At 41.1% G+C, this 15336-nt stretch overlaps 1 protein-coding gene across 1 annotated transcript; it reads right to left on the reverse strand.

The window, feature by feature from the left end:
- Positions 1-4748: 4748 nt before the first annotated feature.
- On the reverse strand, positions 4749-14287 carry pim2 (Pim-2 proto-oncogene, serine/threonine kinase). The gene is made up of 8 exons (XM_083768510.1): positions 14152-14287; positions 13476-13576; positions 11112-11162; positions 8836-9056; positions 7630-7799; positions 6938-7114; positions 5242-6541; positions 4749-5185 (listed from the first exon to the last, which is right to left on the reverse strand). Exons 1-7 carry the CDS (start codon positions 14210-14212, stop codon positions 6399-6401), a joined length of 924 nt encoding a protein of 307 aa, XP_083624636.1. The 5' UTR covers positions 14213-14287; the 3' UTR covers positions 4749-5185; positions 5242-6398.
- Between the last annotated feature and the right edge of the window lie 1049 nt (positions 14288-15336).

The raw sequence follows: 15336 nt of genomic DNA on the forward strand, positions 1-15336 counted from the left end.
AAGCTGTTCAGCACACAAACACTTCGAGTCCTCCTCACTACCAGGTAGCTACAATCAGATTGGCTGTTGTGGCCAAAGTAAGAGTGATGATCAGTGATCCTATTGGTCGTTGACGTTCGGAGGAGGGGCGTCGCAGGCCCCCCACTCATTGGCCCCTCGTTGTAACTTGTATGCGTGGCAACAACAAGTAACTTGATTGAATATATTTTAATAGTTTATTATAAGGACATTTACAAATCCACCACATCCCTGTACGTCTGTCTGTCTGTACGTCTGTCTGTGTGTACGGCTGTAATCTGTAACTCGAGAACCTCCAACTTTCATCGTTACAAGAACTCCATGTTTGGGCATAACATTTTAAAGGACAACTTTAGTTTTTTTCAACCAAGGTTGATGTTTTAGGTTGTTATTAGAGAAACTAAAAGGTGAGTGTTCATTTTCTTTCATTTGCTGCTTTCTTCCGTTTTAGGGATTTTAGCAGTTTTTGACAGGGGGGCGGGGGCATTCGAGCATGGGGCTAAATATGTATTTTTTTACACAATTTTATGGTGATTTATTTTTTTATGGTTTACTATAGTCCTAATAAACGCCAGGAAATGACATCTGGCCACAAAAGATCACAGGATCTATTGAATGTGACAAACTGACATATTTAGCCTATACACACAGTATAAGCCTTCCCCCAGTAGGCTACCTTCACATTCAGTAGATCCTGTGATCTTCTGTGGGCAGATGTAATTTCCTGACGTTTATTAGGACTATAGTAAACCATTAAAAAAGAAATCACCATAAAATTGTGTTAAAAAATACATATTTAGACCCATGCTCGAATGCCCCCGCCCCCCCTGTCAAAAACAGCTAAATTCCCTAAAACGAAAGAAAGCAGCAAATGAAAAAAGATTAACACTCATCTTTTACTTTCTCTAATAACAACCTAAAACATGAACCTTGGTTGAAAAAAACTAAAGTTGTCCTTTAAGGGACACGGATACATAATAACTGGTTGGGGCATGCATTTCCAACTTGCATCGCTGCGTACTAATGCCCAACGCGCACCACTCTAGTAAATGTAAAAACACCAACAGAGTACAGTGAAACACTTATTCCAAAAAGGATAGCACCAAAAGAAAGTGCTTGTGGTCTTAATTGTTTCCATTTAGGCCCTATACTATGCTATGCAATCAACGACTACTTGGTAATTATTGACCCAAGCCTTTAATAGCCCACAAGTACTTTTATCTCACCGCAGTATTTCACTTAAATGTTGCTTGTCAATCCCAAGGCATGCATCACTCACTGCACATACTCTGTCAGCAAATACCAAGGCTTTGTAAAGGTGTGGCAACCACTCATAAATGAACACTTCTAGGTTGAATGCTGTCAATGTGAAGAGGTGTGTTGTTGCTTGTTGGACCCTGTAGCCTACCCTTTGATGTGGTGCAATGTTAACAACTGTCTACTTTTTAATAATTGGCCAAATTGTCAAATATTACGTAAGAAAGATGCAAACATTATGAAAATAGCCGATCTACAAGCTCACAATGCCTTGCTTGCAGTGCGATGCGTTTGATTTATTGATTGATTGAATACTTTATTGTCAGAAATGTAATCAGTACAGGGTACAGTCAAACAGAAATGTAATCAGTTACATAGTACAGTCAAACACAAGTCCAATGGGATCACCGAAAAGGTCCTGGGTATTCAATTCTATAATCATGACATGAAAAATAACAAAATTAAAATCTTCATAAAAAATAAAAATAGCTAAAATGTACAGGTTGGGGAGAAAATGATGTGGTTATAAGGAGGTGGGGGTAGTCACTAGACTAGGGGTAATCATTTCCTCTCCCTTTGGCATGCTGAAGGGTGGATTTTCAGGCCTGTTTTAAAGGACGCCAGGTATAAGGAGGTGGGGGTAGTCACTAGACTAGGGGTAATCATTTCCTCTCCCTTTGGCATGCTGAAGGGTGGATTTTCAGGCCTGTTTTAAAGGACGCCAGGTATTCTTTGAGGGAGGGTGTCAGGGCATTCCACACTTGGGTGGCATGCTGGCAGTGCTGTAGAAGCAGAATTTGTTTGTTTGAAAGTGGGTGGTAACAAATCGTTGTTCTCGCTTCCTCTTATTGTGGCTGTGGGAATCGCTCACATCTTTTAGGTAGTTTGTCAGGTATGCGGATACAGAGGGCATAGAGGGCAATGCTGCATTTACAATTTGAAATGTCAGTCCCAATTTCAATTGCTTAACTTCGTTTTCTACCCGGAGCCCCCCTATAGACTATCAAAATGGGTTGCAAAAAGTATTAGTTTGTTTTGGGAAGTTTGTAGCTTGGTCTTTAGGGACATAGAGGTGTTTGGGAACCAAGCATAAGTCAAGAGGTCATAGTCAGGTCCTGGGTTCGATTCCCGCTGGGGACGCTGTGGGCGCTGGGGGTGTGTTCCCTCCTCCACGTCATCAGTGCCCATACCCGAGGTGGGGTTGGCGAAAGGGCCTTTCTATGGGGAGTTTGCATGTTCTCCCTGTGTCCCCTAGGGTGGGTACCCTCACATGTTCTCACCGTGTCCCCTAGGGTAGGTACCCTCACATGTTCTCCCCGTGTCCCCTAGGGTAGGTACCCTCACATGTTCTCCCCGTGTCCCCTAGGGTATAGGTACCCTCACAAAAACATGCAGTAATCCTGGTCTCTAAACTGCCTCCCCCTGGCCAGCCTGATGGAGGCAGGGGAAAGGAACTGGTCAGAATAACGTGTTCCTTCCACTCACTACGTCCACTCAGGGAAACTCTCCCCTGTCAGGTGAAAAGAAGCAGCTTGGACTCCTCATGCATAGAAGGAGGCATGAGGTCAGTCCGCTGCCCCCCCAGGTTGGCAGAGGAAGTGTAGCGCCCAGGATTACATTCAATAATTGGCACTGGGTGAAAAAACTGGGTTGCAAAATCGTGGGATATATATTTTTTTATAATAAAATAAAATAAATGTCATAGTCTGAAAAGTTTGGGAACCCAAGCTTGATCACAGGTTCCCAAATCTTTCAGACTGCGACCCTCAAAAGAATCATATTTGAAGTGGATTTGACCTTTGTGAAGGTCAACAAAGGTCATATGGCCAATCTGAGTGGGGGCATGACCTCCATAGCCTCCAAGGACCCTGTGAAATTCCATCCCTGGTTGTATAATAAAGATCACACGTGTGAAGTGAGGGGCACCTGATAATGTTGAAATTAAGCATAATTTTGACTTTTAGAAGCCTGGCACAAGGGGGCGGTATACAGTACATAAGGGAGTACAGTATGCTCTGAAAAGGTTTACCTTTGCATCAATAGAACATACCGTAAGTAAAACATTATACTCAGCATGTTAGCTTGAGCATTATAGGCTAATGTATACAAGCTGTTCCAGGTGTTGTAGGTCATTAGCACAAACAAACACAAATCAATTTGACTTCAGAAGTTCAGAATCAATATAAAGTCCAGTGTGTAAGCAAACATTAAGTGATGCTTCACGTCACTGAGAAACTAACTCTATATTTACTCAAGTACTGTACTTCAGCAAACATTTTACTTCACTGGAGTACCGTACTTCTAATCTTCACTACTTTTACCTCTACTCCATTACATCTCAGAGGCACTATAGTTACTTTTTTATTACAAAACTTATACCTTTCGATTTCGGCCATTCAAAAGTATCCGATCGGACGGCAAGCTTCTGGTTTCTTATAATTCACATTCTATTGAGAAAACCAAGGTGGTGGCGTATGTACGTTCTTCTGCAATGTGGGAGTCAACATTGTTCATGTCCTGAGAAACCTGATGTAAAGGTGTATAATGAGTCTCTGAATTATATTATTATTATATGGTTGTGCGGTCTAACCCCAGCCTCAATGTTACAATATATCAGTCTACTTTTTCGAAACCCCCCTCGATTGTCTCTTGTAATATCTGATGTTTTTATTTATGGTATCGATGTGTGCATTCTGTATGTTTAGTGATGTTTTAATGGACCCCTGAAAAGTTGATTGATTGATTGATATGACACACCCCACTCGACTGACCCCAAATGAAATATGAACAAACCATAATTTATATTCACACATCAATCTAAAATTCTAAATGATACATACATTGTTTTATTTCATGTAAATAACATTCAGTAACAAGTCAGAGTAGCCACTGTAACAATTCAACAATAATTAAAAGATAGCTGACACATACACTATTTACATACATACAACTGTATAGAAAAAAATGAGCTCCAATCTCTGTATACCGCTTAAAACACAGTCAGTTATGAAAGCATAGCTTCCAAACCTCAATTGGGACATAAACAATATTGTGGACAAATATATGAAATATATTTTGTAAAAAAGAAGAAAATCCAGTGTCCAAGAAGATACATTTAGTTCTTTGGCCAATGTTTTATGTTTAGAAGCTTTATGAGATCAGTGAAGCCTAATGTATAATTTATTCATAAATTAAACTATTTGCTTCCTGTGGTCTCATGGTTTAAATGGCAACATATCAGTCCATTCTCCAGTGTGTAAACATCTGTCTCACATGTTAAATACATACAAACACATCTTCTGGTCTTATCAAACAGACGTCACATGACACCAACAAACAAACAAACAATAAATAGCATCATTACTTACATGGCAGTAGTCGTTGGAAGAGGCAACAACATAGAAAGTACAGACGTACTTGAGGTCACTGTGTGTGTGTCTATGTGTGTGTGTGTGTGTGTGTGTGTGTGTGTGTGTGTGTGTGTGTGTGTGTGTGTTTGTATGTGTGTGTGTGTGTGTGTGTGTGTGTGTGTGTGTGTGTGTGTGTGTGTGTGTATGTGTGTGTGTGTGTGTGTGTGTGGGTGTGTGTATGAGTGTGTGTCTATGTGTGTGTGTGTGTGTGTGTGTGTCAGTCTGTAGAACCAGGTTCTCACCCCTGCTCGACTAACTGCAAGGCTTTAGATTTCACCCAAGTCTCATGACGAAAATAAATTATTAGAATGAATTATAAACAAATAAAAGGTAATAATATAATGACTATATATTAGTATAATCTGTAGACTTCCTGTTAAACAAAAGGTTTTGATCCGTTAAAGATTTGTTAGAGAATATTTCTCATATTGAAGCTACAATGCATAACCTGGAATGCAAACTGAGCATCATGCAATACTACATGTCATCCAGTAGGGGTCCTACTCAACCAGAGGATTTACATTGTGTTGGTTGTATTCTATTAACTACACTCTACCTGGTTGAGCATGTTAACTTGTTTTGAACATCTGTATGGTAGAGTCTACCATATAGATTGTCCAAAAATAACATTTTACTCACAAAAGGTTATGTATTGCAGTTTTAAAGGGAAACTACCCACCAAAAATCTAGATAACACACTGGCCATTCTGAAGATAAATAATAAACATATCTTAACATTTTCCCCTAGCAGAGGAACTAACTGACACAACCTTTCTTTTGTGACAACTTGTTAAGTCAATAAAATAAAAATAATTTAACAATTAAAGAACAGATGTGATTCTCACGTAACACGTGAGAATCACGTGTTACACGTGTACTGTTGCGATAACATGTACTGTCTGTCACGGTAACAGAGGAGTGCCTATGAAAACAAAACAACAAATGGCTCCAGTCCGTTCATAAACAACATGCTACGCGTACAGCGTTCATCCAGAGCCAGCCTTGCTCGACCACAGGGGAGTTGAACCGACGTCATCCTCTGTTAGCAGACAGTCGCACCGCCGTAGTGTCCTGTAATGCCTTGACTTAGACTTGCAACACCACAGTGGGCTTCTTCCGATGCGCAATACCGTTCCGCCGCGTATAAGTATAACTAAGTATAAATTCTAGCTTAAACCCTATCATTAGTTGACCAGAGTCCTCCAAGGCTCTATACTAGGCCCCCTGTTTTTGCTCTATACTAATAACTTCACTTCATCTGGTTAGGATGCCTCTCGGGCGCCTCCCTAGGGAGGTCCTCGATGCACGTCCCACTGGGAGGAGACCCCAAAGCAGACCAAAGCGCAGTTGGAGGAAACACATCGACTCACTGGCCTTGGAACGTCTCGGAATCCCCCAGGAGGAGGTCACTGATGTCGCTCTGGAGAGGGAAGTCTGGAGCACTCTGGTGGAGCAGTTGCCCCCGCGACCCGACTACGGATAAGCGGTTGAAGATGGATGGATAATAACTTCACCAAAAAATAGCCGATCTAAAAGTAGATCAGCTATTTTTGCATAATGGTTCCCCCCCATAATATGGATGCTAGAGTTCTTTAAGGTTCCTTATGGAACCTGGGTGAGGAGACAGTCAGCTAGTTGGAGTCCAGGCTGAGTGTTGATGGTTTGGGTTCAGTTTGTTCCATCATCAGCGTCCCAGAGGCCACCAGTAACTGTCTACAGGGACTGGTTTGGAAGAGTAGAACTCTCTTCCTCGGTCTCTCCTCCTCCCTCCATCCAGGGGTGAGACGCTATCTGCTCCAGAGTTGGTCGATCTTCCGGCTGGTAGGACAGACACCAGCCAATCAGAGACTGGCATTCTGGGAACAAGGTGGCGTAGAGGAGATTAAGTGGTGTGTTCTTACTGAATTACAAATATATTATGTTTCATTATTTACTATTAGGATGTTTTAGTAACATTGGACAGGCAAGTTTCATTTAGTTCACGTAGTGGATAAGCTTTTAAAATGGGTCTGTAATTAAGAATGAATCCTGTCAACGTGCCCTTACTTCCCATAATAGATTACCATTCAAAGTAAGTGTAAGTGACATTTCTTTGTTACAATAGCTCTATATGTTGATAGTAGTTATCGCTATAGAGTGCTTGTTCTGTAACATGGGTCTCCCTGCTGATCTCTCTCTTTAAAAAAATATAAGTGTAGTCGGGATCTAAGTACAACTGAAGCAAGTACGATAGGCGTAAAATTAACACACACCTTTGGAAATGCGCCGCGTGTAGCTGGGTGTTGCCGCGACGATCTCCCGGTCCGTCTCGAAGGGGATGTCCCCACACACCATGTCAAACAGCAAGACCCCCAGAGACCAGACCGTCAGAGAGCCTGCTTCATAGCACTGACCCTCCACCCACTCTGGAGGGCTGTACACATGAGTACCTGAGAGAGGAGACACAGCACACAACGTTTCAGCCTCGACCCATTCGAACCGGGAAAGCATCTGTGTCATTTTAGATTTCTCTGTCTCTGTTCGGTTGGAAAAAAATCCAAAACTGGTATTTTTTTCAGGATTCAAATTCAAAAGTAGCAAAAGTAGAAACGCATTTCGAAATTGTGGAACAGCTACTTTTGATGCTTTTGTGTGACGCTGTAGTATGATCAAAGAAATAAAACATAACCTTGAACGCATAGTTTTCATTGCTTTAAAATGTTCTATATGAGGATAACAGTTTGCTCTCCTGATTGGATGAAATTTGCTATCCAAAATACATTGTCTTTTTACAACAAGCTCACAACATGCATGCGACGCATCACAAAGCTATTCTTGTTTGTGTTATAAATTAGAAAGCTATTATTTCCATAAGTTTATACAAGTTATGTTTGCTATTCCTCATACCACAAAGTATGTCAACCTTAAGTGGTTTCCAAAGAACAGGTATGAATCTTGTGCTCACCTTCATACTCGGTGTACGGCGTGTCCTTGAGCAAGGCGCTGGAGCCAAAGTCGATGATCTTGACCTCCAGCGTCCTGGTGTCCAGGAGGACGTTTTCGTCCTTGATGTCTCTGTGGACCACACCCTGGGAATGGACGAACCGCAACGCCTCCACGATCTGACACAATATCCTACACACACACACACACACACACACACACACACACACACACACACACACACACACACACACACACACACACACACACACACATAAACAAGACCTGTTAACACCCCCATGATCTGATATCCCACACAAACAAACTACATGTCAACAACAAGTGAGGTAACTTGTTCAACAAACACAAAAGCAACATAATAGATGTTCTTAATCTTATCCAGAGCAACTAAGAAAGTACAAGATCAGAGTTAATGACGAGGTAACTCTCGGGTGAACAACACTAGGGTCAATGGCCATGTTGTAAACAGAGTGCAAAGACATTTTTGTGCAACAAAGAAACTAGGACACCATGTCCAAAGAATTGTCAAAAAAACATCTAACAAGCAAATCTTCTTTGCCCTCGGATACAAAGATATTGGATTAGGATATTTGAGACACTCAATTCAATTTTATTATAGTGTCAAATCACAACTCGTTGTCTCAAGACACTTTACAACCAACAAAGACACAACAAAGACTCTCTGATATTTTGAGTATTCATATTGACCCCGATCCTGTACTAATTCTTCTGGGTATGTCAGACTCCATGCCTATGTTGACGAGAGCACAGAAACAACTCTTCTCATACAGTATGGTCTGATTACAGCGAAAAAACTAATTTTGACGCACTGGAAAAAGGCGGAGGCTCCTGCATTTAAGCATTGGCTAAATTAATTGACTAGTACACTTCATCTTGAGAGAATAAGGCATTTCGTGAGGAACAGGGTGAGACAATTTGATAAAGTTTGGCTGCCCCTTGTCCATTACCTGTGACAATGAATAGACAGGATACCACTGATATGGTTGACTGTACGCCATTTTCTTTTAAGATGTTTTCCATTTTTCTAATTATTATTACTATTTAATTCTATAGTCACTGAGCAGTATGGGTGGGAGGGTTGAGGGTTTTCTTTCTCTTTTTTGTCCTTTCATTTATACACACACATCACACCCACACACACACACACACACACACACACACACACACACACACACAGTGCACGTACCTCCTGGCCAGGCCCTCGGGCAACGCCCCCCTCTCTGTGATGAAGTCAAACAGGTCCTGACAATGGGGCGGTCTCTCCAACACCAGCAGAAAGCCCCGCCCACTGACCTCGAACCAGTCCAGCAGCCTGATGACCCCGCCCCCCTCCTGACCACCGGCGACCCCGCCCCCGAGACGCAGCAGCAGGGCGATCTCCATGGGAACGGGACGCGCCTCGCCCGGCTGCCATGAGGAGAGAGAGAGACAGATGGAGAGGTTAAAGACACATTTCATCCATCTTCTATTGCTATATGTATATATATCTAGGGCAGGGGTTTTCAACAGGCGGTCCGTGGACCACTGGTGGTCCCTGGAAGTATTGCATGTGGTCCCTGACCATTCATTTAGTAATGTAGGATTTGTTGATTGTTTTAAATGTTTTTCCACTAGTTGAGAAACAGTGAACTGAATGACCTGGTGACCTACGATGACCGTCCATGTAGTCATTTACTGACAAATTGGAGGTCAAGAAATTCAACAGAAAAAGGGAATTATCATTTCAAGAGCGGGAAGTGCAGCGGATTGTCTGGTTGAGTCATTATTATTAGGAAATGATACTTAGTCAGTGGACAATTGGTTGAAAAACAGTGGAATGTATACACATGGGATGCATAGCAAGTGTTACAAAAGCATTAATCTTAGCCCTTACCCCATATCCCCACCCAACACAACAGTGGTCCCCAGGTTGATTCTAAGTCAGGGTGGTGGTCCCTGGTTCACAATTGGTTGAAAACCCCTGATCTAGGGGGTCATTTAGGCGTGTTGCACCAGTCGATTAAACTAATCATTTTAATCTGTTGTAAAAAAATATAAAGGTGGCAGATTTGCCGAGCTCACAATGCACCGCAAAGCGCTGAAAGCCTGTAGAAGCTTGAAGTTTAATATAGGGCTTAAGTTGTCATTCAGACAACTTTATTTAGTAAATCATAAGAAATCTATTGGATTTCTTTCATGTCGATTCGTCTATTCATGTCAATTTGCTAACTAACTAACTAACTAACTAACTAACAACTAACTAAAATAAAACATTACTTCACTGCAGAGGAGGCGGGAAAACACCTTCATTGAGTTCTCATGAATTTTACAAAGGGGAAACCTTAGAGTATAAACTCTAAGGGGAAAACCCCATGAGCAATTGAGCATCATCGTCACCTAACTTCCTACCCACTGTGGAAAAGTACAGAAACCGATGCCTGGCTGTAGTTTCCCTGACTCACCACTCGAAGGAGACATATGACTGCTTTTTGTTTCAACACTGACTAACTGATCACAGGTGGATATACTTTGTAAACAACACACATAAATAGAAATCTATGATAATTATACAATTGGTGACGTTATATTTTAAGCAAATTCTTCCTTCCATCCTAATCACCAACAAAAATAATAATAAATAGCCGATTCCTATATTCATAACATAAGCAATGGATGTACCTTTATGTACCTTAGTTTAGACAGTTTTTGGTTTTAGACTAGTCATTGGTTAGACCAGTCATTAGTCCTACAACCTATCTCAAACCCTCACCCTAAACCTAACCTCCCACGGGGCAGCACACCTAAACCTAACCTTAACCCATGTCTAACCAATGACTATAGTCTAAACTAAGTATGCACCCCGTTTATATGCACTGCTACGACTGTACATTTATACAGAATATATGTTAACTCAGTCAGACCCTTTGCTGCCATGTATACAGCAGTTCGAAGTTTATTTTATTTTCCCCCACCATATTTTATAGTTGTATGTACAGTATCTGTCACTTTGCAGTGCATATACTGTATCCTGTGTTTCATTCTTTGCTGTTTCTGCACCTGATTTTCCCCACAGGGACCAATAGAGGTTTACCTCATCTTAAAATATTAATGTTAATAATTGTTATCTCTTTAACCCATTCTGAACAGGAACCCATTTTGGTGTTAACATCATGTTATGCTTTAGCTATTGAAAAATAGCAGATCTACAAGCTCATAGCGCGCCACCGAGTGGCGCGCTATGAGCTTGTAGGTCTGCTATTTTTGAAAAATCGAAGAACGACTGACATTTTTATAATCTGATCTCAGGGAATGGGTTAATCAGACCAGTGTGTGTCCAGTGGAAACCTCGTATGAATCTGATCTCAGGTCAGAATGGGTTAAACCACTCAAGCCCTATATACTTGATAAATAGCACATGTACAAGCTCACAAATGTGTGACACATTGATGACATGTTGGAAAATAATCAGTTTAACTCTCTCACCAGTCGCGTCCACTGCTGCACTCTGTCACTGGGGACCTGCTTAATGGCCACCTGAAAGGAGGAACAAACACTCATTCAGGTAAATATGGACAGAACATGTATGAATCAGTGGGGAATATGACAGAACATGTATGAATCAGTGGGGAATATGAACAGAACATGTATGAATCAGTGGGGAATATGAACAGAACATGTATGAATCAGTGGGGAATATGAACAGAACATGTATGAATCAGTGGGGAATATGGACAGAACATGTATGAATCAGTGGGGAATATGGACAGAACATGTATGAATCAGTGAGGAATATGGACAGAACATGTATGAATCAGTGGGGAATATGGACAGAACATGTATGAATCAGTGGGGAATATGAACAGAACATGTATGAATCAGTGGGGAATATGGACAGAACATGTATGAATCAGTGGGGAATATGGACAGAACATGTATGAATCAGTGGGGAATATGAACAGAACATGTATGAATCAGTGGGGAATATGGACAGAACATGTATGAATCAGTGAGGAATATGGACAGAACATGTATGAATCAGTGGGGAATATGGACAGAACATGTATGAATCAGTGGGGAATATGAACAGAACATGTATGAATCAGTGGGGAATATGGACAGAACATGTATGAATCAGTGGGAATATGAACAGAACATGTATGAATCAGTGGGGAATATGAACAGAACATGTATGAATCAGTGAGGAATATGGACAGAACATGTATGAATCAGTGGGGAATATGAACAGAACATGTATGAATCAGTGGGGAATATGAACAGAACATGTATGAATCAGTGGGGAATATGGACAGAACATGTATGAATCAGTGAGGAATATGAACAGAACATGTATGAATCAGTGGGGAATATGGACAGAACATGCATGAATGAATCAGTGGGGAATATGAACAGAACATGTATGAATCAGTGAGGAATATGAACAGAACATGTATGAATCAGTGGGGAATATGAACAGAACATGTATGAATCAGTGGGGAATATGAACAGAACATGTGTATGAATCAGTGGGGAATATGGACAGAACATGTATGAATCAGTGGGGAATATGAACAGAACATGTATGAATCAGTGGGGAATATGGACAGAACATGTATGAATCAGTGGGGAATATGAACAGAACATGTATGAATCAGTGGGGAATATGGACAGAACATGTATGAATCAGTGGGGAATATGAACAGAACATGTATGAATCAGTGGGGAATATGGACAGAACATGTATGAATCAGTGGGGAATATGGACAGAACATGTATGAATCAGTGGGGAATATGAACAGAACATGTATGAATCAGTGGGGAATATGAACAGAACATGTATGAATCAGTGGGGAATATGGACAGAACATGTATGAATCAGTGGGGAATATGACAGAACATGTATGAATCAGTGGGGAATATGGACAGAACATGTATGAATCAGTGGGGAATATGAACAGAACATGTATGAATCAGTGGGGAATATGGACAGAACATGTATGAATCAGTGGGGAATATGGACAGAACATGTATGAATCAGTGGGGAATATGGACAGAACATGTATGAATCAGTGGGGAATATGGACAGAACATGTATTAATCAGTGGGGAATATGAACAGAACATGTATGAATCAGTGGGGAATATGGACAGAACATGTATGAATCAGTGGGGAATATGGACAGAACATGTATGAATCAGTGGGGAATATGAACAGAACATGTATGAATCAGTGGGGAATATGAACAGAACATGTATGAATTTACAATTTAGGCATTTAGCAGACTTAAATGCGTCTGCTAAATGCCGTAAATTGTAAATTGTATACAAATATTTGGAAAATAGCCGATCTACAAGGTTGTGAGCTTGGAGATCGGCTATTTTCAAATGACCGAAATCTATATAGGGATGAAGTGATTATAATATATGTTTTAGTAAGTAAGTAGTAACTAAAGTTTTCAAATAAATGTAGTGGAGTAAAAGTGCAATATTTGCCTCTGATATATAGTGGAGTAGAAGTATAATTATTGGAAATTGGAAATACTCAAGTAAAGTAAAAAAATATCTACAAATTGTATACAGTAGCCTACTTAAGTAAAAATCACACCCGTGTGAACTGAGTCCCCCCCCCCCCCTCCCCCCTCTCTCTGTGTTTCTGGCACAACAGCGCCACTTTTGCCCCTACTGATACTCTAAACATAGTCACATATAGGTTAGGACGGACATTGCTGTTCCTTGGAGTAGTTGCACCACTCAAAAACTACTTCATATAGTTATCATCGCTGGTATGAAGGCTAATGTGTGAGTGGGTGTGGTAACTGTGGTTCCATGGTGTACTGTACGTGTACTGTACCTGCAGTCCATCTGAAAGCCTCTGTCCACAGAACACTGAACCGAAGCCTCCACTGCCCAGCAGAGACCCACAGCGATACAGACTGTCAAATGGCTCCTTATCTGTACACACACACACACACACACACACACACACACACACAAACATTATTGTATCAAATCGATGGTATAAAGTTAATAATACAGCCTAATACTGTTACTGTACAGCATGTGATAACAGAGCATCTCAAAACGTTTCATGTCAAGGACCCCCAAATTTAAATGACAGCCCCCCCCCCCCCCAACTAAATGACTGAGACTGACTTCACCTTCATATGAACGTATACTGTCTATTTTGATCAGTTTCAGTGTATCTCCTATAAAGGAATGCTGGAGCAATGACAGAGACCATATCAAATCATCAGTCTATCTAACAATAGGCCTTTATTAATGTTCTCATAGACTGGGGTGCGATATTCTTATCAAATGGGCCCCCCGCCGGCCTGAAATGAGACACGTTGATAATCACTGATGTAAAATACTAATATTGTTAGTGTTGAATAAGTAAGTAGGCTAAGTGATCAGTCAGAGAGAGAGAGAGAGAGAGAGAGAGAGAGAGAGAGTTTAAGTAATGAACATGCGCGCCTTATTGGTGCGACACCGTGGTACGGCGGAGTATGTGAAGGAATGTCCCTTACCTCGTTTATTTTCTCTTCTTTCCTCCTCCTCACAGTTCAGCTCAACTCGTTTATCCAACATGTTCTTATTATTAAAGTTAATATAAAATTGTCACACAATCCATTGTGTCTGGAAAAAAAGCTTTAATGTCGTCAAGACAATAATAACCGTCAACTCTTAAATTATAATGGTGGAAATTCAGGGGAAAAAAAGACAAAACAAAAATGTATAATCCTCCGATCCTCGTTTCAGTTCCAGAAAGAGACCGTAAAAGAAAGTTGGGACGTATTTCTGTCTTCAAACCGTTTATGATTATTATATATTTTTTATAATATCCTAATTGGTGTTTTGTCGTTGTTGTCCTTCGGTCCGTTTGACGTACAGTGTGTAGTGTAACTTCTCTCTCCTTGCCGTGTTTTGTTTTCATCATTACCATTCCGGTCACGCCTGCTCAGAACTCGATCCGGCCAATCGACGCGCCCCAAACAGTGAACGCGGTCCAATCGGCGCCGGAGCATGTGCGGTTGTTTTGAATGGTCGTCAGCCAATCAAAGAGAAGAGCGCGCGGCGGACTGGCGGGGCGGGTGGGGGGGTGCGTGCGTGTATTCCAGGAAAGGAAGGAACTCAAGGAAGTTGTTGCACTGATCGACAATGATGAGGCTTTTAACTTCTTGTAAATATAACGGTCCAACGGCTCTCGCGCACGCGCACGCACACGCACAAGTCTCTCTCTCTCACACACACACACACACACACACACACACACACACCTCTCTAGGTATTACAATTAACACAGGCATTGTGTTCACTTTAATAATATTTTTTTATATTCTTTATATAGCCTATAAAAACACTATTCTAATACCTTGTATTCAGGTTTTTTTGTTGTCATTTTAACCCCACACTAGCCTATAACACAAACTTGGATATTTTAACTGTAGCGTGTGTGTGTGTGTGTGTGTGTGTGTGAAGTTGGCTCAACTTGGCTGTACTTTTGACACAAGTTTAGAGGAAGCCTTCCTTACTAAACAAGTGAAATACCAACCATTAGTACAAGCCCTGTGTGTGTGTGTGTGTGTGTGTGTGTGTGTCACACACACACTGAATGTGGACTCAATCTACGTGATCAGTTGTCAAAGTGGCAAAATGAATAGTGACTCACCTACAGTCAGATGAAATCATTTTCATTTTATACAACAATATCA

The sequence above is a fragment of the Protomyctophum parallelum genome (assembly GCF_964188405.1).
Source record: "Protomyctophum parallelum genome assembly, chromosome: 7".
NCBI lineage: Eukaryota > Metazoa > Chordata > Actinopteri > Myctophiformes > Myctophidae > Protomyctophum > Protomyctophum parallelum.

What these genes read in the sequence shown, in the direction of transcription:
- pim2 (XM_083768510.1), bottom strand. Translation starts at nt 14,212, where the DNA reads ATGTTGGATAAACGAGTTGAGCTGAACTGTGAGGAGGAGGAAAGAAGA. An exon ending in CCCGAGGGCCTGGCCAGGAG is followed by an intron (nt 7,800 to 8,835) that starts GTACGTGCACTG and finishes GTGTGTGTGTAG; the next exon opens with GATATTGTGTCAGATCGTGG. An exon ending in GCCGTACACCGAGTATGAAG is followed by an intron (nt 7,115 to 7,629) that starts GTGAGCACAAGA and finishes CTCCTCTCTCAG; the next exon opens with GTACTCATGTGTACAGCCCT.